The sequence below is a fragment of the Chiroxiphia lanceolata genome, chromosome 2, assembly GCF_009829145.1.
Source record: "Chiroxiphia lanceolata isolate bChiLan1 chromosome 2, bChiLan1.pri, whole genome shotgun sequence".
NCBI classification, from domain to species: Eukaryota; Metazoa; Chordata; class Aves; order Passeriformes; family Pipridae; genus Chiroxiphia; species Chiroxiphia lanceolata.
The window spans coordinates 100,978,761-101,004,556 of record NC_045638.1 but is presented as its reverse complement, the minus strand read 5'-3'; the positions used below and the strand labels follow the sequence as shown (position 1 = coordinate 101,004,556).

General features: G+C 38.3%; 1 protein-coding gene and 1 long non-coding RNA gene across 7 annotated transcripts in view; one reads left to right on the top strand and one right to left on the bottom strand.

The window, feature by feature from the left end:
- LOC116782720 overlaps window positions 1–2,413 on the top strand; it is a 28,514-nt gene extending 26,101 nt beyond the window's left edge. For all 4 annotated transcript variants that reach the window (XR_004355333.1, XR_004355331.1, XR_004355330.1 and 1 more), the window contains one exon: window positions 2,132–2,413. This is a non-coding gene — a long non-coding RNA (uncharacterized LOC116782720). The remainder of the gene's footprint in view (window positions 1–2,131) is intronic.
- The window catches only part of ALCAM (activated leukocyte cell adhesion molecule), a 117,928-nt gene that overhangs the window by 8,797 nt on the left and 83,335 nt on the right, over window positions 1–25,796 (bottom strand). For 2 of the 3 annotated variants that reach the window (XM_032679615.1, XM_032679616.1), the window contains exons 3-15: window positions 24,110–24,329; window positions 20,075–20,139; window positions 19,583–19,670; window positions 18,501–18,683; window positions 13,784–13,911; window positions 11,971–12,100; window positions 6,083–6,195; window positions 5,099–5,234; window positions 4,890–5,023; window positions 3,294–3,426; window positions 2,547–2,585; window positions 2,114–2,231; window positions 237–293 (exon numbers count right to left, since the gene is read on the bottom strand). In XM_032679615.1, coding sequence (XP_032535506.1) covers window positions 237–293; window positions 2,114–2,231; window positions 2,547–2,585; window positions 3,294–3,426; window positions 4,890–5,023; window positions 5,099–5,234; window positions 6,083–6,195; window positions 11,971–12,100; window positions 13,784–13,911; window positions 18,501–18,683; window positions 19,583–19,670; window positions 20,075–20,139; window positions 24,110–24,329 — 1,544 coding nt within the window. The remainder of the gene's footprint in view (window positions 1–236; window positions 294–2,113; window positions 2,232–2,546; window positions 2,586–3,293; window positions 3,427–4,889; window positions 5,024–5,098; window positions 5,235–6,082; window positions 6,196–11,970; window positions 12,101–13,783; window positions 13,912–18,500; window positions 18,684–19,582; window positions 19,671–20,074; window positions 20,140–24,109; window positions 24,330–25,796) is intronic. The other variant, XM_032679618.1, reaches the window with a different exon arrangement.

The window sequence follows — 25,796 nt, the reverse complement described above, 5'->3', positions numbered from 1 at the left end:
AATGTGGAATACAGATGAGTCCCTTATTTATGGGATAATATTCATACCGAAAAGAATATGTGGCAATAATCAGTTTTTCCATCAAGTGGAGCTGAGGCAGTGAATAACTGTACAAGTGATTTATTGTGAACATATTCCAAGGCTACAAGTATAATTCCTACTTAGTGTGGATGACAAGACAAGAGAATATTGTACAAACCACAACACCAATAACAAAAAAGTAATGTTTTTCTTGCCTCGGCAGACTTGCAAAGTTCTGTGCTGCTGCTTTCTCAGACTTTCCTTTGGCGTCACTTTGGGGATAGAGATTAGTTGAGTTACTGTTCAAGGGTGGGTTTAAAAAATAACTATGAACTGCTGGCCTGTATAGAGATGGAGGGGTTGTGTCTAGAGGCATAAGGTGCTTTTTACGTGGTCTACTTTGACTTCTAGGCTCTAACTCATAATGAAAATGTTGTCAGAATAGGTACTGGCACTCTGCTTCCTCTTGCGAGTATGGTGTACAGAAAGCAGGGAGTATAACATTAGATCAACTTAAATATATCCTGAAAACAGGAGACTGTCAATGCTGATGCATCAATTAAGGGTTTTAGAGGCCAGTAACCATGTATCAAATATGGAGACTATTATATAACTATAAAAGTTTGGGGTTTTTTTCCAGTGAACCTCTCTAATCAATTCTAGTTTTAATTTTTCCTCTAAGCTTGAGGAAAGTAAGTGTTGTCCATTTAGAATATGCTGTATGTTATCTCTGAAGCAGAAAAAGTTATTTTAGTAAATAAACTCATGCTATATTCTACAACTGCTGTTAGCTCTCCCCACACTACATAATGGTACAAGAAAAGTTACTTATTTTACCTTCTCCGCCCTCCTTATACCCCAAAAACCCAAACCAGTGAACCAGTTTTATGATTCCACATTCACATATTCAAAAAGGAACGAAAAAAAGAAAATTATTCTAGATATTATCACAACAGTAGCAAAATGTGAGTGGAAGAGCACTGTATGTTATCCTTTTTAATTTTTACCAAAAGAAGCATAAGCTTTACAAAACCCCCCTCCATGTATATCTGAGTGTGGTTCTGTGCTTGGGTGATTTGTAACAATTCTGTATTTGAAAAACTTCCAAAATGGCTGAAGTAAAGTCCTTATGTATTATCTAAAAAAAGGATAACATAAATGAAAACACATTTGTTCATAGTAAAATCCAACTGGTATATTTTAGATCTAATTTGATCTAATTTTAATGAAAGGCCATAGAAAGAACAATTGAACTTTAAGACTACTTTTACACCTGTCCTGATTTGTGCATGTTATGCATAACTACCCTAATCTCCCCTGATAAGAAGCAGCTGTAAGGAGCCCTTCAGAAAGCAAGCCTGCCCTCAGTTCTCCCTGGAGACAACTGTACAGGGATAAGGCCAAATGGCATGCAGTCCTGACCAACTTCAAAAGGATGCAGAAACGTGGTCACTTCCTGAGATCATCCAATTTATTTTCTGAAGTGAGCCTGTGATAACGAAGAAACTTGAAAGCAAGAAGGCCCCACTGACAAATCCCGTTCTATGCCTAGGATGGCTAAAGCATATTGATTTGGATGATAGCTTCCAGACTTTTCAGCAACACAAGCTCTACCTTTACCAGCTTTACTTCAGAGATCTCAAAGTACCTATGAACAAAACAACTCTTCTCCCTGAGATGGTTTAGTCTTATTCTGTAAGTTATTCAATATTTAAAGCAAGTGATGAAGACAGTTTCTAGCACCAGCAAAGCCACACAGACTCCCACACATCAAGTTCCATAATTAAGTAGTAGGCGCTATGTTTAAATGCAAGAGCCAGCACAGACTTGGCTGTCAGGAAAGACAACCTCATTACAGCTACAATCTTTGAAAGTCTTAGACCCCCACCTCCAGGACATGAGTCCTGTTACACATTAGGACAAGCCAACCAGAGGTATCAAGTTTCCTTTTTCTATTAAGTGCACGTACTGTAACAGCTTTTCCCCACCCATGACTACTGGAATGCTGCAAGAAGGAAAACAGGTGAACATACACTTCTGCCTATGGTTATTCTTTTTCGAATTTATTATGAAGTTTTCCATAAATTCTTACTTTGATTTCTTCACATAGAGCCAGTAGACAACACCTGCAACCAGGGCAACCAGCAGAAGACCGACCACAATTCCCACTATTAGCTTTGCCTGGTCATTAACCTTTTCGCTATTGTCATCTGAAGCAAAGAAGAAAAGTTAGAGATGACTTATGACAAAGTAAAACATTACACCAGTTCTAAAGAATTTTCATCAGAAACAGGAAAAGGGGTCAGCAAGTCAAAATAAATAAAACAAAAAATGTAGGCATTGTTCTTTAAATGTACTTTCATCTTTTAAGCTTCAAGAAAATCACGTCTTAGTTCAAGACCTACATAGTGTCAGTGCAAAATTTCCACAGCCCCTCAAAGGTGGACTTAATTTGAAATAGCTTGTGCCATGATTGACTAAGACAATCAAAAGAAAGGGTTATAGAGACAGAAAACCATACATACCAGTTCTATCCTCTGGCTCATCATATTCTGGAATACTTACTGAAATGAAAAATGTTAAAATTAAATTAAAGACAAAATGTATTAGACCTGAACATCACCTTTAATTGCCTATTTACTGCAATGACAAAAACTGAAACTTAATGCAGTGTTTGCCAAACAAGGTAATTAATCTCATCTTTAAACAAAAGTGTTTGTTTCCTTTGTAATATAATATATCCAGTTGAAGAATCTTACTCAAAATCTGTAACATTCAAGTGTGCTACCCTTCCACAAACTGTAGCTTTTCACTACCTTTCATCATTGAAAAGTGGCATCTGATTAAAGCCCAGTATTGGCTGACTTCTGTTGTGAGTCAAGTCATACCAGTAGTAATAAACTGGAATTTGGAGACTAAAGCATTATGTTAATTTAATAATAAATAAAGACTTCTCTCTTGTTAATAAAGTATTATTTTGCAATATTTTGCACTATTATGTTGTAGTATTATTTTGTTATATTGTTTACTGTTGTAAATAGATAGCTAGCCAAGAAAGTCATGAAGACTAAGTCACTTCATCTAGAAAGCTATCAATAAATTTTATGTACTACTGATCCAGAGTGGATTTACAATTGCTTGACTTAAGACAAAAAGGTTAAATATCTTTGTATCAACATTACTAAGCAGACCTACTCTTCATTTCAGCGAGATGTGTGGGTACTTTATGAGAAACTATAACTTTAAGGAAATGATCTTTATAGGACACTCACTAGCAGAGACATTCATGGAGGTCACAGTCCTTTCTAGCTCATTTTCTGCAATGCAAGTTAAAGTCACATTTTCCTCAGGAGCAATTATAATTTTACTGGCAAATTTCCCATTAACATATTTTGTTTCCTCTGTCTGAAAAGGTAAAAAATGAAGATTAGTATCCTTTAAAAAAGCAAAAAACAATACATGCACTACCTGTATTACACCTTGAAAATATTCAGAGGGAAATGACTTTCAACAAATACTTCAGTTTTCCAAACAATAGCAATTGAAATATGCATTATTTTATTAAATGGTAATGTGAATACTTGAAAGAAAACACTTTGGTAACATATCTAGTTATAGACATTATAGTGTGCACTGGAAGATCAGTGACAAAGAGGCTTTTTTAAAGAAAGGTAACCACATTCTGTATTTGCTTTTCTTTCAACTATTCAAAAAATATTCCAAGTGATAAAATTCTTCAAGAAAAACCCAAACTTCTAAGCTATCCTTTCTTTCCATCTTGCTGGTTTTCATTTATATCTTTATAAGGAAAAGAATTGTTCTAAGTTTTCCACTTTCCAGCTTTCCAAGTTGTTTCCACACTAAGCATTATTTTGCCAAGCTACATGTATTTAGTAGCACCTGCAGTAGCTGTACTGTAATAGTGATGTGTTGTTCCTTAAATTTCCTGTACATCATTCTTGGATTAATGTAACATCCAGAGAAAATTATTTTCAATCATTTGTATAACTTCAAGACAAATCCTGCCCTATAGCTTCAAGTAAATGGACACATTTTGACACCTATACGTAATTTCTGTAGGCTTAAAGCAAAACCTATTTGAAAATATATTTTATTTGAAAATGAAATCTACAGGAGCACTGTGCATTGTACTTCCAGTCACTGAATGTTTGTAGAGAGGTCTCATTTATTCTTCCTGCTAAGGCAAAACGTAGCAATGCTTTGCATGGGATGCGGTAATCAATACCCAAATACTTCAGTTTGGTTATTTTCCAGGTATTTTCCCTGCTATATATGGGTACTTCTTATTTATCCCTCAGGATGAATGCATTACCGTTCTGTTTCCAGTGAGAAACAACAGGCATAACCATACAAAAGCAACTATAAAAATTAGGATAAAAGCTGCAAAGCCCATAAGGAATGATACTGAATGCAATTTCTGACTCATACATGCCACATTTCATTGCATTTCACCCAGTTAATGCCTACAGCAAGTACCCATTTGCTTTCCAAGATAAGTTCTATAGTTCCACCAATATTTGCAAAGTCTTTACGCAATGGCAAAATCAGCACATTAGACACTAAGTACCTTCACTTAAAAAAAATGCATATTTCATTTGTAACCTTTTCCTTCCAGTTTTGGCTTGTAGCCAGTGAATCTCCTTTGCCTCTTCACCTGCTCTATTCAAAAAACCTTTATCATAAAAAAATCATCCTTGTAAGGACCATGTAGCTACAGCTACCACTTAACCTTCTCTTAGATAAATGAAAAAGACTCATTTTCTTCAATCTAACTACCTGAAAAACGTTCCTTGATTTGAATTTGCACATTATTTTTAGGTGAATAAAGTAATGAGAAAGATACTTGCTTTATTTATGATGCTTCCAGTACCAGTAACTGTCCACTGCACTGCTGGTTTGGGGAAACCTTCCACATGGCAGATAATTGTTTTAGACATTTTATTTGTGTTGGTTTTCTTCGTCATTTTGATCTGAGGTTTTCCTACAAGAACAATATTACAGTTAACCATTTTGTTCAAAAAGAACAATTAATCATCATAACTATCTGCTCACTTACCTTCCACAATAAGTTTAAGTGTCTGTCTTTTCCTTAATCCTTCGACCTCCTGTAGAGTAGTTTCACAGACGTAGTTTCCAGCATCTTGATACTGAAGACTTGAAAATGATGGACTTGTTTGCATTCTGGTATTGTCCTGATAAAGTAAGGAGTTAGAAGTGACAGAGATTAACTCACGATACATTAATCCCTAAATTAAAAATATGACTACTTTCAACAGAAGTTTTCGCATGCTTTGGCAAATTGGAGCCTTACCCTTAAGGTGTTTTCCCATTAAAAATTACATTTCAATATACAGCATGAAAAGTGGAAACTACTGGAGATTTGTGCGAGTCACCTCCCTTCTTCTTGAACAACTTTGCTTTCAAAAGAAGGGCATAGTTATTAGCTCTGAGCTTTCCTAGTAGATTAGCCAAAACCACTACTGGTTTAAACTGTTTGAAATGCAAGCAACTCCACTCTGGGCCAGGCTTCTGAGATCAACATATGCTCGTAAACAACCATCAGACATCGTTATTTTAAGTTTCCAGCACTGCAGATTTGGTACCAGCCACTCAACACCCAGTGCTAACATCTGATCTCTCAGCCTGCTTTGTCCTTTTATGTTTATTGGAAACAAGATCAAGCTTGTCTCTGAGAAAACAATGCACCAAAATTCTTCCAAATGGGGTTGCTTTCTTTCTTAGAGGAACCTAATTCTCAAAGGGCCTTCTGAAGTCTATTTCAAAAAAGTTATGTTTGTGTTACAGCATGCATTACTTCTCTACATTTGAAAACTGAACTGATAATTACAGTAACTGATTTTCAGTCATCACTGTGAGTGAGTAGCTCTCATTTTAGCCATATGCATAACACCCATTTTAACAATATTCTTTAAAAAGCCCAATGAACAACTTCCTTCCTTCCTTCCAAAACACTAAAGTAGCAGCAATAATATGAAGAGGTGAATACTCAGATGAAGCATGAAGTAGATGAATTACTGACCTTTATCCAAAACACAGTTGCATTTCTACTAGAAGAAATTGTGCATGACACAGGCAGGGCCTCTCCAATCTGTTTTGTGACTTCTCCGCTAGGAGTAAGCTGCAAATCCAAATCTGGGATAGAAAGAACATTTGTCAAAAGTTAATCTCGGAAAGCCTGGCCCATTTCAAAGGCTTACCAAGAAAAGAAAATGTGACTAATTGCACTCATTAAATTCAAGATTTCACTTCTTCAATGAAATCTAAGTCAATTTTACAAGTAAGGGAGATGAGAGAATTATTCTAAAATAGGCATTGCAGAACATTCATATTTTTGCTGTAATTATAGGCTAAAAGGAAAAGCAAAACCTCACTAATCACTAGACAAATGGATACATTTTTTTCACCTTGTACTGCTGAAAGAATGACAAAGTAGGCACAAGAAGATGAAGAAGTACTTCACACAGCAGTATGTGCATCTTGAAAGGGGAAGCACAGACTCCTGTGAGGGTAGCTTGGTATGGGCCAGGTAGAAATACATCTTCAGGGGAGAACTCGTGCAGGTGGGGACAGGTTAACCTAAATAGTAAGTGTCAAGAAAAAGACAGGAGGACAAGGGGTAATTTCCTTTAATCTGATAAAACAAGATGATTTTTATCCTCAGAATCTGGAGGGGATGACAATGGTCAAACAGAGGGTGCATGAGACATAATACTGACTGAAATGAGAAGTCTGAATTATAGGTTTGGGGGGCTGCACATGAGGCCCCTTGATATATTTGTTCTCATTTGTAACTTAAAATGCTATTTTTGTGTAACTGAAAAGGGTCCAAGCTCTGCCTGATATGTTTAAGCTCCAGGGAAATTGCAGTCATGGATAGCTGTGTTTGACATGGTGAGAGCCAGTAACAGACACGTCACAAAACACTGCTCTAGATTTTTCTTAGTATAAGGAGTTAGTGGGCTGGCAATGTTGGTGGGGCTTTTTGTTTGTTTGTTTGTTTGTTGTTGTTTTTGTGGTTTTGGGTTTTTTTTGAAAGAAAATCCCAAACTGAAAAAAAAGCAGGGTTTGCCAAGCTAAATCTCTGTTTTGCTTCCCCCTCTTCACAGTGCCTTGCTTGAAAGCCAAGTTGCCTGGTCAAATGACTATCACAGATGAGTGCACATACACACACACATACATGTGCAGTCTCAAATGCACACATGACTTTATCACAAATAGAGAATTTCCTGAAAAAGGATTGCAAAGCATCCTTTTGGTTTTTAAGCAGAGTTGAAAAAAAGCTGCAGACAAAAATCACAGTTGCTACAGGAAAGTGAGTTTTCCTTAACAAAACACTGAACTTCACTACTGGCTTCATTCAGTGGTTGCCTTGGGAACAACACTGTAATTAAAGGTAGAACTTCAGGGAACAACAAGGGTTCATCCTGTACTACTAGTCTGTATTATTATCTTTGTTACCAGCCTAATGTCTAGTCCAAGGGGTCACAAGAACTGTACTTTCATCTGCAAATCAATCAAAGATCTTGATGAAGAGATAAAATGGCATCTTGTTTCTTGTATTCCTACGGGTATTTCTCCTTCTGCCTCCTGGAAGCAGTAAATGCAACCAAATTATGTTACTGTGGCTTCCAGAAAACAAAAACAGAAATAAAGACAAGACTCATCCAGTGAGACAGTGTATAGATTCCGATGGTGTACGGGATGTGTTTCTTCTTGCTGTTACTCTTAAGCACATCTACGAAGGCAGAGGGGTGATTGAAGAAAAAAGCTAAGATTTTTTTTTTTCCCCCTCAAGGTGAATTTCCTTCAACATCTACTTAAACCCTTTGTTCTCTGAAGCAGGACAGCACCTCAAACCCGAGATCACCAAAGACCATACAGGAGGCATTCCTCTCACATACACCATAAGAAACAGAAACTCATGAAATTTTTTCCCTTCATCTCAGGCAAGACTGACACTGAGCCCAGAGCAATCCTTCAGCCCAGTACTCCTCCAGGGTAGTATGCGTGTGCACCCCCAGCCTCTTTTTGCGGTATAACTGAGAGTACAATCCCTCTCACACAGTGGTCTTGGTTGCTACAGAAGTTCAGGAAAATTTACAGTGTATGAGACGAACTCCATAGCTCAGAGCAGTATTTGCAAGGTGATTTATGAGGCAAGTACAGAATTAAGCTACTGTTTAACATAGGATCCCCTCTAGGAACTCTACATGAGCAATTTGATTTGGATTAATACTCTGCCAGTTTATCTGTAGGGCTCACAAAGAAATGTGATGTAGATACTTTTACCTCTCTACTTTTATGCTCTATTAGTAAGTAATCTCTCCTTGGTACAGAAGTCTGAGGAAAAAATATTTCTTGCATACATTAGACTGTCAAAATTAAATTTTTGTTTTCATTGAAAGAAAAACTTTTCTGCAAGAATTTTCTGTACATTTCCTGTTTGGCTTTGAAATGTACTTCAGAAACAAGCTTCTCATCAGGCAGCATTTTCAATATATGCTCGCTCTTAATGTGGTCTCACTTGAAGTCTTGCATTGATTTCAGTGCTGTCTTTGCATACCAAGTAGTGCAGGGAAGAGACATATAGTGCATTCTGCACACGTCACCACATCATGTGAGAGAGATATGGAATTAATGTGGGGAAGACTGGAGCATACATTTCAGTTTTGAAACTCTGTGGCACATACAGGACAGACTCCCAGCATTTAACCGAGAACTTCTGATGGAATACTGTGCTACAGCTGGGAAAACTATGCACAACACTTCCCTGTTGTCTGAACTCCATAAATATACTAGCAGAAAACCAGAAACTTCTCCTAGTATACTGAGAATAGATTTTTCCATGTAACATTCAAAAGGTATTTTCAATGACTTTACTGAAAGAAGAGACAAGACAAGACAAGGCTATAAAAATATCTATAGAGAAACATAAATGCTAAATTTCTAAACCCTTTAATTTACTGGAAGGTTTGCAAAACTATTTCCCCAGAAAACACATTTTAGCAGAAAGAAAAGCATCACAAAGAAGAAGTTCCACAGATCTATTTACTCCATACTGAGTTCTACATGCAGAAACAATTAGAAACTCATAGAATAGTTTAGGCTGGAAGGGACCTAAAAGATCATCTACATCCAGTACCCCTGCCATGGGCAGGGACACATCAACACTAGACCAAGTTTTTCAAATCCCCATAGCAATAGGTAATGAAAAGGGACTGTGGGCTGAAAGAGTTGCTTCTTTATAACTGAGGGAAGGTACACCTGTCCTCTACTGTTAGTTGCTTTCCTTGCCTCACACAGGGTGTGCTTCTCTATCTGTTTAAGTGGTTGCAAACACCTTTTGCCCTGGCCTGTTACTTCCTGGCCTCTGCCAGTTTTACTTATCTGATCCTGGATGAACTCATTCAAGGATCAGAGCCGGTAGGAAAATTACAACACAGTGTAAAAAAACCCAAACTCACAACATAAATCCCATTCTGTTGCTCCTTCTCTTGAGGGACACGTCATGCCAACTGCAAGCACTCAGTTCTGCTGGACTTTACATTGGGACCTGGCTGCACAAATCCTGCTCTGAGGGACGAGAGCTTGAGTTGTCCAATTTATCCTTTATATTCTGTGGGTAAGGTAAGAGAATCTTTCGCCCCCTCCGTAATCTTCTTCATAAATAAAGTATTTCCCTAAACATTACAGGTAACTCAGATGCTTTACTGTAAATTTTCAGCTTTCCGTGAGTCTTTTAATTTATATTCACCTTGGAAAAAAAAGAGCTCAGTATTCAGCCAGAATATTTTCCTACAAAAATACTTGAGGGCTATGACAGGACAATGTTTTTTTCATACGAGTAAGAAGCTTTCCCTACCTAGACACTGAAAGGAACCAGTGTAATTATAATGCTCAATAAAATCTGTTTGTAAAAAAACGCTACATTGAAAATATAACAAATTACTATAAATAGTTTCCCAGATTAAAACCAAAATTATTATACCTCCGCCTTCTTGTTGTGTTCGTGGTTTGGGGTTTCTTAAAAAGAAAATAAAAAAGCTAAAATGCTGAGATTGGATGTGAGGAAATGGAAAGCCCTGACTCCTAATCAAGGCTTTTTCAGGTGTAACAGCATAGACAGAAATATTCATCTATATGTGGAAAGGTAAGCAATAAAGCAAAAGAGGGAGAAAAAGTAGGATTTGATAGGCATTAGTAAGTATTATTTGAAGGAGGAAAAAACGTGCTGCAGAAATGCTTTAGACCAGCATAAGGCAAGACACCAAAATACCTTAAAGACGGGGCATTGTCTGGATATTCAGGAATTACAGAACTATTCCAGGCCACTGTGCCTCAGTTAAACAAGGGCTTTATTGCAGGTAGTGGTATTTTGGAAAAACAAAACATAACAAAATGAATCCTAAGTGAAGAGAAGCAATAGGGTGCTACAGTGTACCTATGAGTTCCGAGTAGCTGCACTAGCTGCCAACACTGGAAAGACTTGTGCCAAGAAAATACATGCTTCTCTGGCATACTAAAGCTCTTCCAACATGCAGAAAAAATAGAGGAAGGAAAACTGGCTTGTTATAAATCACTTGGAGCTGAGGAAGCCATTCTTTAGAATAACTATTTATCAAAGTATAGGTAGACACTTGGAGTAAAATAAAAGGGTCAGTTATACCAGAGCGAAAGACCAGCAATCTACTTTTGATATTGGGCAGTTAAGAGGCAGTAGCACAGGGCTGTTTTCAGATCTTACACACACAACTCTTGGCAAAAAGAGGGGGGGAGGAATAGGATGACAGTGGATGATCTTATTAAAGGCAAAATATACATTAAATGGAATAGTGTAATTATTCATGTACAGATACATTACTCTTGGGCACATGTTGTGACTCTGGGGGATGGTCCTCTGCAAAGCTAGAGGTTGGGCTCAATGATCCTTGTGAGTCCCTTCCAACTCAGCATATTCTGTGATTCTGTGATATTATGCATGTATTGTAACTCTTCCAAGAAAAAAAAAATTCAAAACCAAGTATACAAACATGAAATTTCTTTTTATGTAAAGTATAACTACTGCAGAAGCCTTTAAACTTCATTATCTATCAGATCCCTCTGAACCTGTCAACTACTAAAGGTATTTGTGCTACTGTGAAGACTACAAACCATCAATGTTTTTAGGGAAAACCTACTACCACCCGCCTGAGTCTCATTTCACAGCCTGTGATAGCAGAGCAGAGTTTGAAAGAGTTCCTGCTCTTGTTTTCTCACATAAAGAGATTAAAAGCAACCATTGCTTCGGTGGTTCAACCAGTTCAATGGCTGCTTTTGAAGTGTTGCTGATAGTATGAGTAAATACTCTAGTATCCAGCTAAAGAAAATTTACTGAGCTCTGTAGCTGTCATGATTCTGGGAAAAGTAAAAGAAGCAATTTTTCCTATGTGAACAAAATGACTTCCTAAGTCTCTTTTCTACACTCCTTACACGTTACCCTCATTGAGGTAAATATGAACTTGGCTATGAAGAATGACTTTCAGTGATATCACTGTGGATCAGCTTTGGTGTTTGTGTGCATTCTAAGGCACAGTTGGAGGAAAATAATCTGCCACGTATATGTTCACATGAGGGATATATAAAATACCAAAATTCTCACTGTATGTGACAGTGCAATAATATTATATACTATACAAAAGTCACATAAAGTGAATCTGTATCTAAGCAAATGAATACAGAAAGTTAGGATTTTCAAGCAGAAATACATTAGAATAAAGAAAAATGACCAGACACTACTTCAAACCAACTGCTTCACTCAGTTCTCCTGTAAGCAACTGAACTAATCTACCTAATTAAGCAAAGAGGGCATTCTGGAAGGTCCAAGATCAGTCTGTATCCTAGACAGGAGTGCAAAATGCAATGACTTACAGTGCACAGTGATGGTGGTTGAATCCATCATGCTTTTGTCAGTCAGAGAGCATTTGTATTCTCCTGTTGCATTCCGCCTGACATCTGTCATTACGTAAGTATCTGAGCTCCTTATACCTTCTGTTTCTCCCTGCAGATGGAAAACAAAACATTTATTGTATATGGGCCTGCTAAAACCATTAATTTTTGTTGAGGATTTTTTATTATAAGAATGATGAAATACCCCAAAATACACACAGACAAAGCATCACTGAAGTGGAACTACCTATTAAATAGAGTAAGGTTTACTTCCTACATGACAACATAGCTAAAAAAACCCCTACAAGCTTACTCTTTTAACTGAATGACTAAATCATTTGTAGAGGACATTAAAATACAAAATTTGAAAGTTTTGCAGAAAGATACAGTCTACGAATAAAAGTGTTGCAGAAATCAAAGCAGCAAAACATTTTGTGTTTTTAAATCTGATTCTGATACGATATATTCAGATGAGGAAAAATCATTAAGTGAACTGTACTGCATTACACACCTTGAATGGCACAAGCAAACCTTGCTTTATCCACATCATGATACAGAGCTTGTTAGGATATACACTACTTTCTATGCAGTTATCTACAGACACTGGTGTTTTGAATTAGCCAGCAAGTGTTGCTTTCTGGCTGTCCAGTTCCCCAGTTTCCCCCTGATTACAATGGACAGACAGATCAGCTTTAAAACAAGCACAGACTGATACCCTAATTCCTATCTCTGAATCCAGAAAGAGATTTATAATACCCATGAGTCTTGCAAAGAAATCACCAACTCCAGCTCTCCTTGAGAAAAAGGACTAGTATCGGGTACCAGGGAGAAGATAAAACAAACTTGGGTGTTTAGCTCACTGACTGTGATAGTGGAGGAAAGAGAGATACCATACACTTTTTTCCTGGCATTTAGTGAGTTCTTAGGATGACTAAATGGCCGTTCTGAGATAAGAGGATTTCAGCTCCCAGTTTCCCTTGCTGCTCTTCAGCAACTCAAGCACGCCAGGAGTCCAGAGTAGATGACAATTATGCTCAAATGGTGACATGTTGGTTTTGAAATACCTGAAAACGTGCCACTTCTTTTGGCTTCTCTCAAGATCAGCTCTGCTCACTACTGCAGTAGGAACAAATAAGGGATATAATATAGGAGCAAGAAGCAGGACATGGGAAGCAGGGCCAGAAGTCTTGGAATATAAAGCCACATCTGTCTGTGGATTTCACCAATACTAAGAAGATTAATAGTAACAAAGCTTTTATTTTTCTCAGTCTGTGTCTTACACATTTGACAGATTTGTTCTCCTGTGCTGTCACACACATTAGTTTTTGTGGTTTTATGCCACCAAACAATTAATTAACTGAAGAAAAGAAATTGCACAAAGACTCATCTATGAAAGTCCAAAAAATAGCTAAGTTAATTTCCTGTACTTTCACTGCTGGATTTTTGTTATGACAACAGATGAGATGGTTTTCTTCAAGATGCTAAACTGCTGTCATCAAAGCTGTTTATTAAAGTATATAATGATGGGAAATGAAGCCTTGTAATTTTTAGTAGGTCTAACTCCTGAAAAATTCAGGTGGGGAAGGAGCAACTTTTTTTCAAAAATATTTTGCCAACTGAGGTGAGGAGTTCTCAGAGCCTGATATAATGGTCAATGTCTGTCGTCAGTGTTTGTCGCATTGAATTCCTTCCTTCATTTGTTATAAAATCACGTATACACTGACATGTAGCAACGTCTGTAGGAAGGGATGATACAGAATATTTCACTATGCACTGACAGCAAGGCAGGACTTACTGGAATGTAAAACAGGAACTCCTGTGGAGGAGGGTTGCCATTTCCTGAGCATTTCAGAGTGATGTTATCGCCTTCTTTAATGGTCCTACTTTGTGACAGCACTTGAATAGTCACCTTCTCTGTTGGATCTGTGAAAATAATGTACACATTTAATAGCTTCTGCATAATCCACCCAGCAAAACGATGCATATGATATTCATGGCCAAAGAGAATGCAATTTTATCATCCTGCAGAAGATACTCGCATGTGTAGATCTTTTTATAAAAGAACTTGAAGTTAATCTTTCTATATTTTTGCCGATTAAGTGCAAAGAAGTCATATGACATAAAATTCATTTTTCTTCACCAAAATACCTGTAACTGAAACAGCAATGATTACAACCATGTCATGTGCTTAAAAGCAAAAGAAGTCCTGATTAGTATGAACCACTTCATGGTGTGATTTCATTATGAGGGATTAACTTGTCCTCTGTGAAGTTCCCTGTTTGGAGGACTGCAGCAATCAGAAAAACAACTGAAGCTCTCAATGCCTTGTAATAGTACTAGATAATAGCCTTCTGGCATTAAAAAGAAAGAAATATGAACTAAGCGACTATGTGCAGACTATTCTATATGCTGATCACTACAGGCTTTCAGAAAGATGAATTTGGTGAACATAATAGGACCCTTAACATAGTCAACAGAACAGTAAATGTAACGTACTTCTGTCATGTTCACTGAAGTTGAACTATAACTTACATTTTACTTTTGTAATTTTTTTTGAGGCAAAGATAGAGTATTTTTAACAGATCCTATTCTTTCTAAGTAGAGGCCTAAATATAATTTTTCTAAAACAAAGTAAAGTGAACAAAATTAAAGAAAACAATATGGGCAGATAACTCTCGCTGTGTTAATTTTAAAGCATAAATAAAATTCCATCAAAGATGCCAGTCTTGCATTAAGATACAGTACAGTGGACCTTATCAGACACTAAAAAAATCTACACAGCAGAGAAACCCTCGCCTGACAGGTGATTTTGTGTGTTTAGTGAAGCGTGTGCTCTACAGCCCTTCCAACCCTTAAGGCATTTATCATGTCTGTCTTCTGCTATGGGATTTCTCAATAACAGGAGCTGCATTTGATTGTGGCCTTTTGGACTGAGAGCCCTAACAGAGCACAGCATCTCACCCCTCCTCACAGAAGGAGGGGTAGTTTGTTCCAACAAGCTACATCCTCCCTCCTTCAGATGCAATAGCCTCGGCTCCCTTCCACAGCCAACCAACCTTCCACCTCAGTACCTTCAGAGCTGAAGCACAGTTTTGCCTGCTTAGAAAATGGAATTCCAACATTGCTGCTGGCATGGAATAGAACAGATGCAATGAAACAGCTGGCCAGGAATGACATGCACACCTCTTGGTGGCTGCTGGGCCAAAAAACTCAGTTTCAGGGGCTGTTACAAAACTTGTCCCTCCTTCTGTCAAGTTTATGCTAAGGTGACCAAATGTGAAAAGTTATAAAGGATGTCTAGATATATCCTGGAATTGCTTAGGCTTTGTCTCAAGACTAAAAAGTGAGGACTTATAAAGAGTAAGACATTAGAATTTAAATTTTGAACAGGTTTTCCCACAGAGACGAACAGCATCGGATTAAAAATGGATACAGTTAAAAAAGAGTGACATTCTTGCAAACCACCTGTAGGAGGATCTTACACTTCTATCTACTGCAACCAACCAGGAGCAAATTTTTAATTTAGTTCTCCAAACTGGAAAAAAAAATCCACAGAATTAAATACCAAAAGACTAATTAAACTGTTCTCTAAGGTGAAGAGGTCACTCTTCTGAGGAAGATGCAACCTAATGACAGGAAGAGAAGGTGTCCAGTGCAATATTGTGTGCTGCTTGGCAGAGTAATGTGCTCTCCTGCTTTCACTAATATACAGGAGCAGTCTGGTGTATCTTGCCTCTCAGTGGCACATATCACCGATTGGCCCATTTTACCTGCTGCATCTGCAAACCCAAAATTGTGCTTTCTACAACAGCAAAATTCTAGGAGCCAGCACCAAAAGGCAGTTATTTAGCAAATGGATGCTGCTATCCCAGACCTGCCACAGCCGCTGTGCAACTTCAAGGAAAATACCAATGCTGGAAGCTCTAATCTGTTATGGAAAGCAGTTTATCCATAACAAGACAGACACTTTAACAACAGGGCATGACTGGAAAGTCTGCCTGACAAACACTATCTTTTTACATGGATTAATGCTGAGCACAACCCAACATAACTGGAGCCTACATAATTAGATATCTGAGATACTATCTAACTGCCTAGCTTCAAGAGTTCTCTTGTAGTACTCATGTTACTTTTGGTAGCTTCCTTGCTGCAGCAGCAAACCAGAGCTGGTAACTGCTGCCGGCCGAGCTAAATTACCCTATTCCAAGTAGCATCCAACTCAGCAGGTGCTAATTCACTCTTCTTCTCATATTAAGTTACTGAGGCTGGCTGCTTCCAGGATGTCAACCAGCTATTAAACACTTGAGTACTAAAGTCTGCACTTACCCAAACCTAAAGATAAAATAAAAACCCAAACCAAACAGTAAAACATTTCTTAGATCTTGACTGAATAGGTATATATTTAAAAACATCTTGTGTAGGCACAGTTAGGCATGCTCTCCCCATTTATTTAGGATAAATGACTAAGTTGCAAGGAACGAACAGAAGGTCTTAATGATTTTGCTCTACTTGCTTTAGAGATGCAGAACATGATAGTTTTGCAGTTAATCTAAAAAAAAAAAAAGGCTGAAAGACTTCCATTTCTTAAGAGTTGGAGTCTGCTAGTTTTTTTATCTGCATTATATTTGATTCATAGAAAAAAAATCACATTCATTAAGAAAGAAACTAATTAGGATCACTGAACTAAATTAAAAATAAAAAAAAACATCATTATCATCAACTAACAGCAGTCACAAAACTCATCTGTTGAAGTTTGGACATCTATTAACAAAGAATTTCATGAACTTATTTGAAGATGCATTTAAGTAGAGTAAGGAACTGAAGTTACAGCAGATGAAAATACTCAGAAAATTGGGTAACCCCATACTCTGAAGCCAAAGTTCATATTTGACGCCTCTTCACTACTGAAGGGTGTGCCAGCCTCCCACTACTCGCTAATTAGCAGTACACTGGAGGAAATAATTAAATTGTGTGTTACCAGAGCAGGATTAGAAGAGCTAGTCTAGCAAACATTAAATCTTTAATACAGAGGGCACATTATACATGGCCTGTGACTTTCCTGCAGGCATGCAGCCTTTTTTTCCCCTTCATATCAGGCAGTTCTTACTGGCAACTGCAGGTAGCACATGCAGCTCAGAAATCTGCAAGAGCCTCACCCTCAAACAGGTGAAAAAGTACCCTAGTGCATGAAAGTGGTGGGGAAATGAGGAAAGGTTTATTCTACTTTTACTTTACAGCAAAAACAGAAAAGTAAGAAATGCCTCTAGTTTTAAAGTGACGGAATAGGCGTCTGCAGGCTTGATACATCTATGGTATTTCCAGGGGTAACAATTGCTATCCCAGAGGTTTTCTTCTCCGTTAGTTCTGCTGGTTGCTGTTTGGAGAAACAGCTAGTGAAAACCAAAGACCAGCTGCTCCAAGGTTTGGCTGTATTTAACCAAGGTCAAAATTGATGCCCTACTCTGTGGCTCAAGAGACTTTACCCATAAAAGAGAAGCAATCTATCCTCTAGTTAGAACATACCATGCCACTTCCAGCCTTTGGCTTTTGTTTTCAAGGCAACGGAGCACATATGCTATGTGGAGAATCCAGTGCCTTACTTATTTTCTTTGTATTCAACTGGATTCCAGGGTTGTATGCTGGACTGTATACTTAGACCTTGTCATTCCCAAAACAGGGACTTTTCTTTTGCAAGATGAGGTATGAGCTGAAATGTGCAGAGGGGTAACACTTGACTGGACATACTACATATCTCCTGTTCCTCTATATCCTTCTCTGATCTGTAGATTTCTATGCTCCTTCAGAAGTGTCATTTTACAACACTTTGAAAAGCTTCTTCCCCTTGTCTCTAAGTGCTGCCACACCTTCTGACCTTTCCTTGTCAATGGTCTGCTTGTTTATTTAAAAGAGAATTACCATGTCCACATACGTCAATAGCACAGTAAGAAAGCTGGTTTAGAACTCAGTCCCGTTAGAAGCAATTATTTACACAAATTCTCAACTTAAAAGTATACCAATATTCAAATTATACATTTTAAATGTAAAAATCAGCATCTTATAGCTGTAGAGAAGCACTCTGTGCAAGGTAGACAGCCAGCATCAACTGGTGCTAACTCTGCAAAGATGAAAAACATTTGAATTTACTAAAAACTGTATTATGTATTTACTGCGTATTTCAGGGGTCACAGAGAGTCACTGTAATCAACCAGTATAACTTCTCTTAAAGTTCTCAAAAGCCCATTTCACTGTAACTGTTTATGGTTACTACTTTCCTCTTGTCAATGAAATGCTGATATTCAGTATTTCACTGTTAGGAAAAAAGAAATCTCAGGTAAATCTGAAGATAATAATTACACAGTGTACTCAGACCTTCTTGATGCAAATCAACTTTGAAGAAGCCATTTCAATAGCCAAGCAGTAATTGTCTCTGCAATTTTGTAAACCTCTTCTGATTGCTTTCCCCCACCCTGAGGTAGACTTTGTACAGCAGTAGATGCTTTTTAGTAACTTACAGTGAACATCAAAGACAATTGGTTCAGACTGTATTGTTTTCTGGCCAGATGGTCCATAATAAGTCACAATGCAAGAAAACTTGGCATCTGCATCTTCCTTTGTTGGCATGTACTGAAGAGATGAAGTCATGGTGAAGAGTCCAGTTGATTTGTCCACAATCTTCTGCAAATTTATAACCACAACTGAAAAGGAAATAATGTTTTGGTGTCACAGAGACAGGAAATAATGTTTCGGTGTCACAGAGACAGAATTTGCAACCTTTTTCCTATATTTTCCTGTATGTTGTTTCCTGCTCTGAATTTGTGATCAGGCTAAAAACATGCAGGCAACGTGGCACATTACCCAAGAGACTGTACAATGTTTTCCTCTAGTACTGCTAGTTATACCCATTATACCAGGAACGTTTTATCAACAACATACTCGTTACATGCTAAACATTTTAAATCAAATCCAAACAAAAAACTAATTGCCAACTGTTTTTTCTTTTTAAATACAAATCTCAGCTTAATTTGTAAGACTGAAAGAAGGCGTCAAAGATTATGTCAAAAAATGTAGGATCATATTTATATCTTAACCTTTTAAGCACTCTCTAGTTTATGGAAGATAAAATATTGTGGTCTGATCAGTCTGTCAAATTCAAAGTTGAAAAAAGAAAAAAAAAAAAGCTGTTCTTGAATATCCTGGAAAATAAATACCTGTACAAGATGATGATCTACATGGTCCAAAACAGAGTATTGGACAGGTGTGAAATTGAGACAGTTAATATCTTATAGGAAGTTGGAAATTAGATACAGGTTTCTACTAGTTACAGAGGCTCAAGAATAGCTTTGCAATAGCATTAACAAAGATAACCCCTCCTCCCCATGATGTGGTTTTAAAACTGGAACTGAAAGAGATTATATGACGTAGCTTGGGTACTCAGAAAAGCCTAAATTTTCCTTCCAGCTACATCTTTCCATATGAGCAGTTTTTCTCAAAGGAAGAATACATTACAATAAAGCAAAGTAACTCTTATAAACACAGTTCTTCACGCATACACCCATCTGTGGATTCAGGGCCACCGGTCGTTACCGAAACGTACCATCTTCCACGGGCTGCAAAATTCTCCCATTTTTGTACCACGTAACATTGCCTTCGGGATAACTATCTCTTGCAACACACTCCCCAAGCTGCAAAACAGACAGGAATTAGTCACTGTTTTTCTCCACTAGGTTTTAACATTTTTATTTATGCTGCTTCGGGTAAAAATTTCTAGAAAGTTGAAATGCTCAACCACTTTTCTTAAATAGGACAAATCGAATCAGCGAGGCTGAGGTACAGTTTGGAAGAAGGTGGTGGGTCTAAGATCAGGATGGCCTGTTCACAGAATCAGGCAGGGATAAATACTACTGATAAATAATACTGTGGCGAGGGAACTGCTCTGTGCTCAACCTGGCTATAGACTATGATCTTTCACAGGCAAGTGTGTGTGCATGCACACACATCCTCTCTGAGTCATCACCTCTCTCTGGACTGTAAAGAGACTTCAGGCAGCCATCAGGAACATAACTTTGAGGGAGAATGCTGCTCTTACCATTTGTAGCTTCTCTGTTTCTAAGAGGTCTGCTTGATGTAAGATTTCTGGTTGAGAGGGTTGTTCTAAAACATAAATAGGATAAAAGTACTGGTGAAGGGAGAACAAACAGCTCTTTGAAAAACGCAAAATTACTAAAAGATATGTGGACTTTGTGACTAAAAGAATAATCTGGCCTGATACAGTCTTAGCTACATTTTCCCATTAAAAGAAGAAAAAGTGAGGTACTTCTATCTCAATATTAGCAAATGGATTGAAAAGTATAAACTATCACCTTAAAATGTTTCATACCTCCCATAATGAATTCCATGTATTCTGATGATAGAGATTTTAGCCAGACAGACTAGTTTAGCACCCAGGAGGAGAGAACCTGATCCCATCTATAAATTTACATGATACACATGCTGGAGAAGGAGCCAGTGGTACAGAAACTATAGCAACAAAAAAGTGGCTTTTCTGCAGATACTAGTGTAGCTGAGCTGTCACATTATAAAGGAACAAATTCAACCTAATCCTTCTTCTAATGCTTATTTTTCCTAACTGGGATTATTACATTTAAGAAATTCAGATGATAGAGAGAAGTGTAATTATTTTAACTGATTCTGAGTTAGTTATGACTCTCTTAAAAAAAAAAACCACCAACTTTTCCTTCAGCGTCAGTATGTATTCTTATTTTATTATGGTAGATGGACCTCTTAGTTTGCCCAAGTAGAGGACCTATCAGTGTTTCCATCACAAAAGACTACTTTCTAGAGACTATATAAAACTTGTCCATTACAATAGTTTGGCCTGAAGCCTGGAATGCAAATTATTATCTCCAAAAGAGACAGTTTTAACCACAGTTTTAAAAGAAGAAGAGAAGAATGGAGGGGAAGAAAATAAATCAATGTTTATACAGCTGAGGAAAGCCTCTACACTCCAGCTATACTGCTTAAATAAGCATACTTTTACAGACTGAAACATTCTTAATGATGTCAGCTTACAGAAACCTTTTCCCAAATCAAGCTCTGTACGAAATGCTGTATGTATGTCAGTAATCCCAGACCAAAGGGAACTTCACCACTATCTTGCCAAAATCTCTACACACACTGATGAAGTTACTAATGTGCAGGCATACTGCTCCTGCTGGCACAGAGATAGCAAACCTGTATGTTTTCACAATAATCCATTTTCTTTTTGTGCATCTGCGATTTGTGTGCACACAAGTGCACAGATATTCTTCACTTGGATGACTACACCAGGACAAAACAAAAACAGCTCAAAAGGAAAATGAAAGGTAATAAAAGCTATCATCTGACATTTTCAAACAACTTTGCTTGTGGCAAAAAAACCCCTAAAACCAAACAAAAGAAACAGTCAAAGCTATACACTAAACCCATCCTATTTTTTTCAGAGGGCTAATAAAGATTTTTTTTTTTAAGAGATATATGTGTGTTTACTTCTCTTTTCTGTAAGAACCTGTCAAGAACAAAACATTTCCATGTCAATTCAAGCAAATATGGTTTTACAAGACCATTAACAGGCCTTCTGGTTCAGATTTTCAGGTCCCATGAACAGTCTTGTAGTTGGCTGCCTGTCACAGTCACCAGATGATCAAGCCATACACCTTCCCCCACCTGAGCCTTTCTTCCTTTCATCTCTCATCTCCCCCAGCACTTGTTTAAGAAGACCCTCTTTTTGGTGCTTCGGATGCTCCTGTCCCGCAGGACATGTCCCGTGCTCCATGGCCACTATGTGGAGCTCTCCCTGTTTTGAGTGCTCTGGTAACTGAGCAGATGCTCCAGCTGAGAGGCCACTACCAGCTCTCTGAGAGCAGCCTCCAAGAGGAAACGCCTGCTGCCAGATCCCCACAGCGGCTGCACAAGCACCAAGGTAATTCACTATAAAAGACTTACTTGGCATTTACCAGCTCAGCATCTGAAGCAGGGGAAAAATTTAAACTTGGCAGCAGCAGAGCCCACTTTAGGGGGTTTGCAACTTCAGCACGCTGCTTATCTCTAGGCTTAAGAGCTTGCCAGAGTACTTTGCAACTCTATATAGGCCTTATAATAGAGGGAAAAAGAGTTCATCTCCTGCAAAAGCCAAGCATCAGTGCAGCGGGACAGCAGCTCATGTCCTCTGGGCTGCTCTGCTTTGGAAACTGGCCATTTAATTCCAGAAAAAAAAAAGATGCTGACAGGATCCATCTGGAAAGCTGGTAGCGCTTGTTTGAGTAGTCCAGTGAGTGAGACTAGCAGGTGGTACCTGCACAATGAGCCATTTCAGCTCGTTAGTTCTGAGTTAATCAGGTAGCACAGCTGAGGACGTAACAAGCTCCAGCAAAACCCAGCATCAGTCATGACTTCTGGGCTGCAGCTGAGTTTCAGGTGCACAAGATTTTGGTTTATGAGTGTCACACTGCTGCAGGCTAGCTCTGTACCTGTGGTTCAATGAGTTAGAAGCTCCACTGGTTAAATAAACGAAGCTCGCCAGCTACTCTTTTGCAATTAAAGCAAGCAACCAAGCAACACAAAATGAAAACTTAAAAAACCAGATTCAAGGAAATTAAATGCACAGAAAAGTTAAGAGAACCACAAATAAAGCTGTGAACTCAAAATGAAAAAATGCAAAGGTAATTTTTCTTGCAGCACTAAGTTGGCCATATTACATGTGGCATCCTCACTTCTTATCTAACTTAGTAAGTGGAAGCTCTCTCTATTAGTATTAATGCATACAATAAACCAGACAAGCTGGGCTCCATGGCTGAGCTAGCATTGTGTTAATACTTGGTACAGTACACAGTAATTCAAGCAGTTAGCACTTCATTTCACCATATACCACTGTCTCATCTACATATTTACTACTGTGCAATAAGTAAACATGACAATTCTTTATGATTTCCTTTGGAGCACTGTGCTTACTACACGTGCTCTGAGCACACACCTCCCAGTTGTCATTAATTCGATTGTTCTTGCAGTCAAATTGAAAGTGAAATGAGGGGACAGAATTACTATTGGCTCCTAAGCTTTCTTCAAACTCATTTATGCCACTGACAGACTTCTGCCTAGACACCATTGACAACTCCCTGACAGAAGCATAAGTCTGCCTTTCCAAAGCATGTATCTTTTTTTCAGTGTGATTTCTTTGAAACTGCCCATCCCTGCAGTCAGCCTGTTCCCACAACAGATACTTACTTCGATTGTGTAAATCTGCATCTCAAGAGCAACACAGGCCAAAAAAAGCCCGTACAAAAACATGAGGCTAAGGAAGATAAGACACTGCAGTCACAGACCTGTGTCCCTAAAAAGCCATAATGGACACTTCCACAGGCTGAGTCAGGGTTTGGCAGATTAAGTTGCTGCTCTGCATCAGCCCCAGGAAGAGGCCAGGCTTGTTCATGCTCCCGTGTGAGCTCCAAGCAGGGCTGTGCCTCAGAACGCTGGGGCTCACCCTGCACACCAGCCTTGCAGTGGGGCTGTGGTGATACCAAACCCTAATAAACCCTGCCATGCCCTAAGAGAGAACTGCAGACTGGTATTCCTCCTGGTAGTTCAGCAGGGGATAAAGTAAGCATTTGGGGCTAGTGGCTCATTTTCCAGTCTCTTGCTCTCTCCCTCACGGTCCATACTGTTGCACACTAGCTGCTCAGAGTCGCTTTAAACCTCTCCCCTGAACTAATCCTACAGACCGCACACAGTTAATGTTTCCCTCCTGCAGAAAAATTTGCTCGGAGAACAAATGGAAAATAATCAATGCTAATTTTACATTTTTCATTTCCAAGGCCAAATGACATCACATAAATGAGTCATTATCAAAGCCTAAAATTCTCTTTGAGCCAGCACTTATCATGAATAAACTGCAAGTGCAGGCAGTCCTGTTACATAAATGCCACCAGTAGATTATATTTTTGAAAGCTGCAGAAATTTGCTAGTCTTAGTAATTTACTCAGCCAAACTTACTTTCTTGGCTTTAATCTTTGCCTTAAACAAAAGTTTCTGTAATTTATGATTCAGATGCTGATGAATGTTAATGGCAGTAACAACTAGATTTACTTACTGAAAACTTTGACTATCGTCGGCTCTTCGGAAACATCATCTTCTGTAACTAGCATACATACAAATCTCTTTTCATCACTGATTCTTGCATTCTTGATGGATAATGTATAGTTTTCTGAGAGACTCAACCTGTCTTTGTAGTCTGGTACATCATCATACTGTACACTTTTTTTTGTTGATGATCTGAAGGCAATAAATACTGGAGATCCATTTGGCATTTCCTATAATAAAAGGATAAACACCTCTATTTTGCATAAACACTCATTTAGAAGTTCCTGAAGATTTGCAATTGGTACAAACCTCTAATGTTAGAAAAAAAAAAAATCTGAAAACTGTATCAGATGGCTTCTTTCCTGATTAATTTCTGCTGTACATAGAAGAAATTCAGTGTAGTCTGAGAGCTACTTTAAGACTGCCACGGTACACATTGAGAAAATCGTTAGTAAAAATAATTTCAATCCTTTGGCTCAATCTCAGCATAGTAAAGGGTTTTCTCTGATAAAGGCTGGTGTTTTTGGCACCACTTGCCTCTGCCTGTATGAAAAAGTATTTGAAATAGAAGCATGTGTGAGCTAGGCTCAAAAGCTTCAGTTGCCTTTTTTTTCATTATTGTTTTACATATTCATATTGTTTGTCTGGGATATTCAGACTTCATTCCAAATGCAGGATTTTAATCAGGCATAACTGCCTATTTTATTCTAAATTAGTTTTTAGCTTTTTTTTCCCCTTTGTTTTTAAAGGACCCGAGAGCTTGTAGCATGGAACTATACATGCAATCAAATATTGTTATTTTGCATGTCAGTATAATCTGCAAAGTATCATTTTCTAGACATCCTCCTTATATTAATCAGTATGCAGTTGCCATCCTAAGAAGGAATACAAAGTTGACAGCCTTGTACAAACCTCCCATATAAATATTTATTTTATGAGGGACAAAGTTATACGGGCAGATCTAGGGGATTTGATTCCCCCCTCCTTACACAAACACAGGCACAGAGCAGGGAGGGACATTGTCTGTTTTTATTTAAAATGAGGTGAAACATTGACTCTACCTTTACATTCAGTATTGTGCTGAGAGCTGGAAAAGGTTTTCATTCCCTTTTCTCTCTTATACCTTGCAGCACTGATGTTAGTAGTGTTCCCAGCACAATACCTCAGTTTGAGTGTAGAGCTCACAAAAGCATGATGATGATGCGACAAGAGATGAACGATGCCAGAGCAGGGCAGAGAGCAGGAGGCATCACCTAGTTGAGAAGTTTAAATTCCCTTACAGTCTTTCTCCCTCTCCTGCTTTTAACTCTTGGATTTGTCTAGATGTCTGTCACACAGGAAAGAAAACATTGCATTGACTCAATACACAAGAAGTTGGCTGTCAAGCGCGAGTGAACTCTTAACTCCGGACGCGCACCCAGCGCAAGTGCACCCAGGTAGACACTGAAGCGACACGACGCCTGCTCCTGCCAGGGTGCAAGTCTCCCAGGGCTCCCACCAGGAACTCAAATTGCTCCTCCCAAAGCAGAAGAGCAGAAAACAGAGTTCCTCTTTTTTCCAATGAAATAATCACCTGACCAAAAAATTCTAATCCAACCCTCCTCTCGCCCCAGGACAAGCGTTGCCAGGCTGTGAGCTGCCCTGAGAGAATGGGTATCACTTTCACTTGGTTGTATGGGCTGTGTCAACAATTCCAT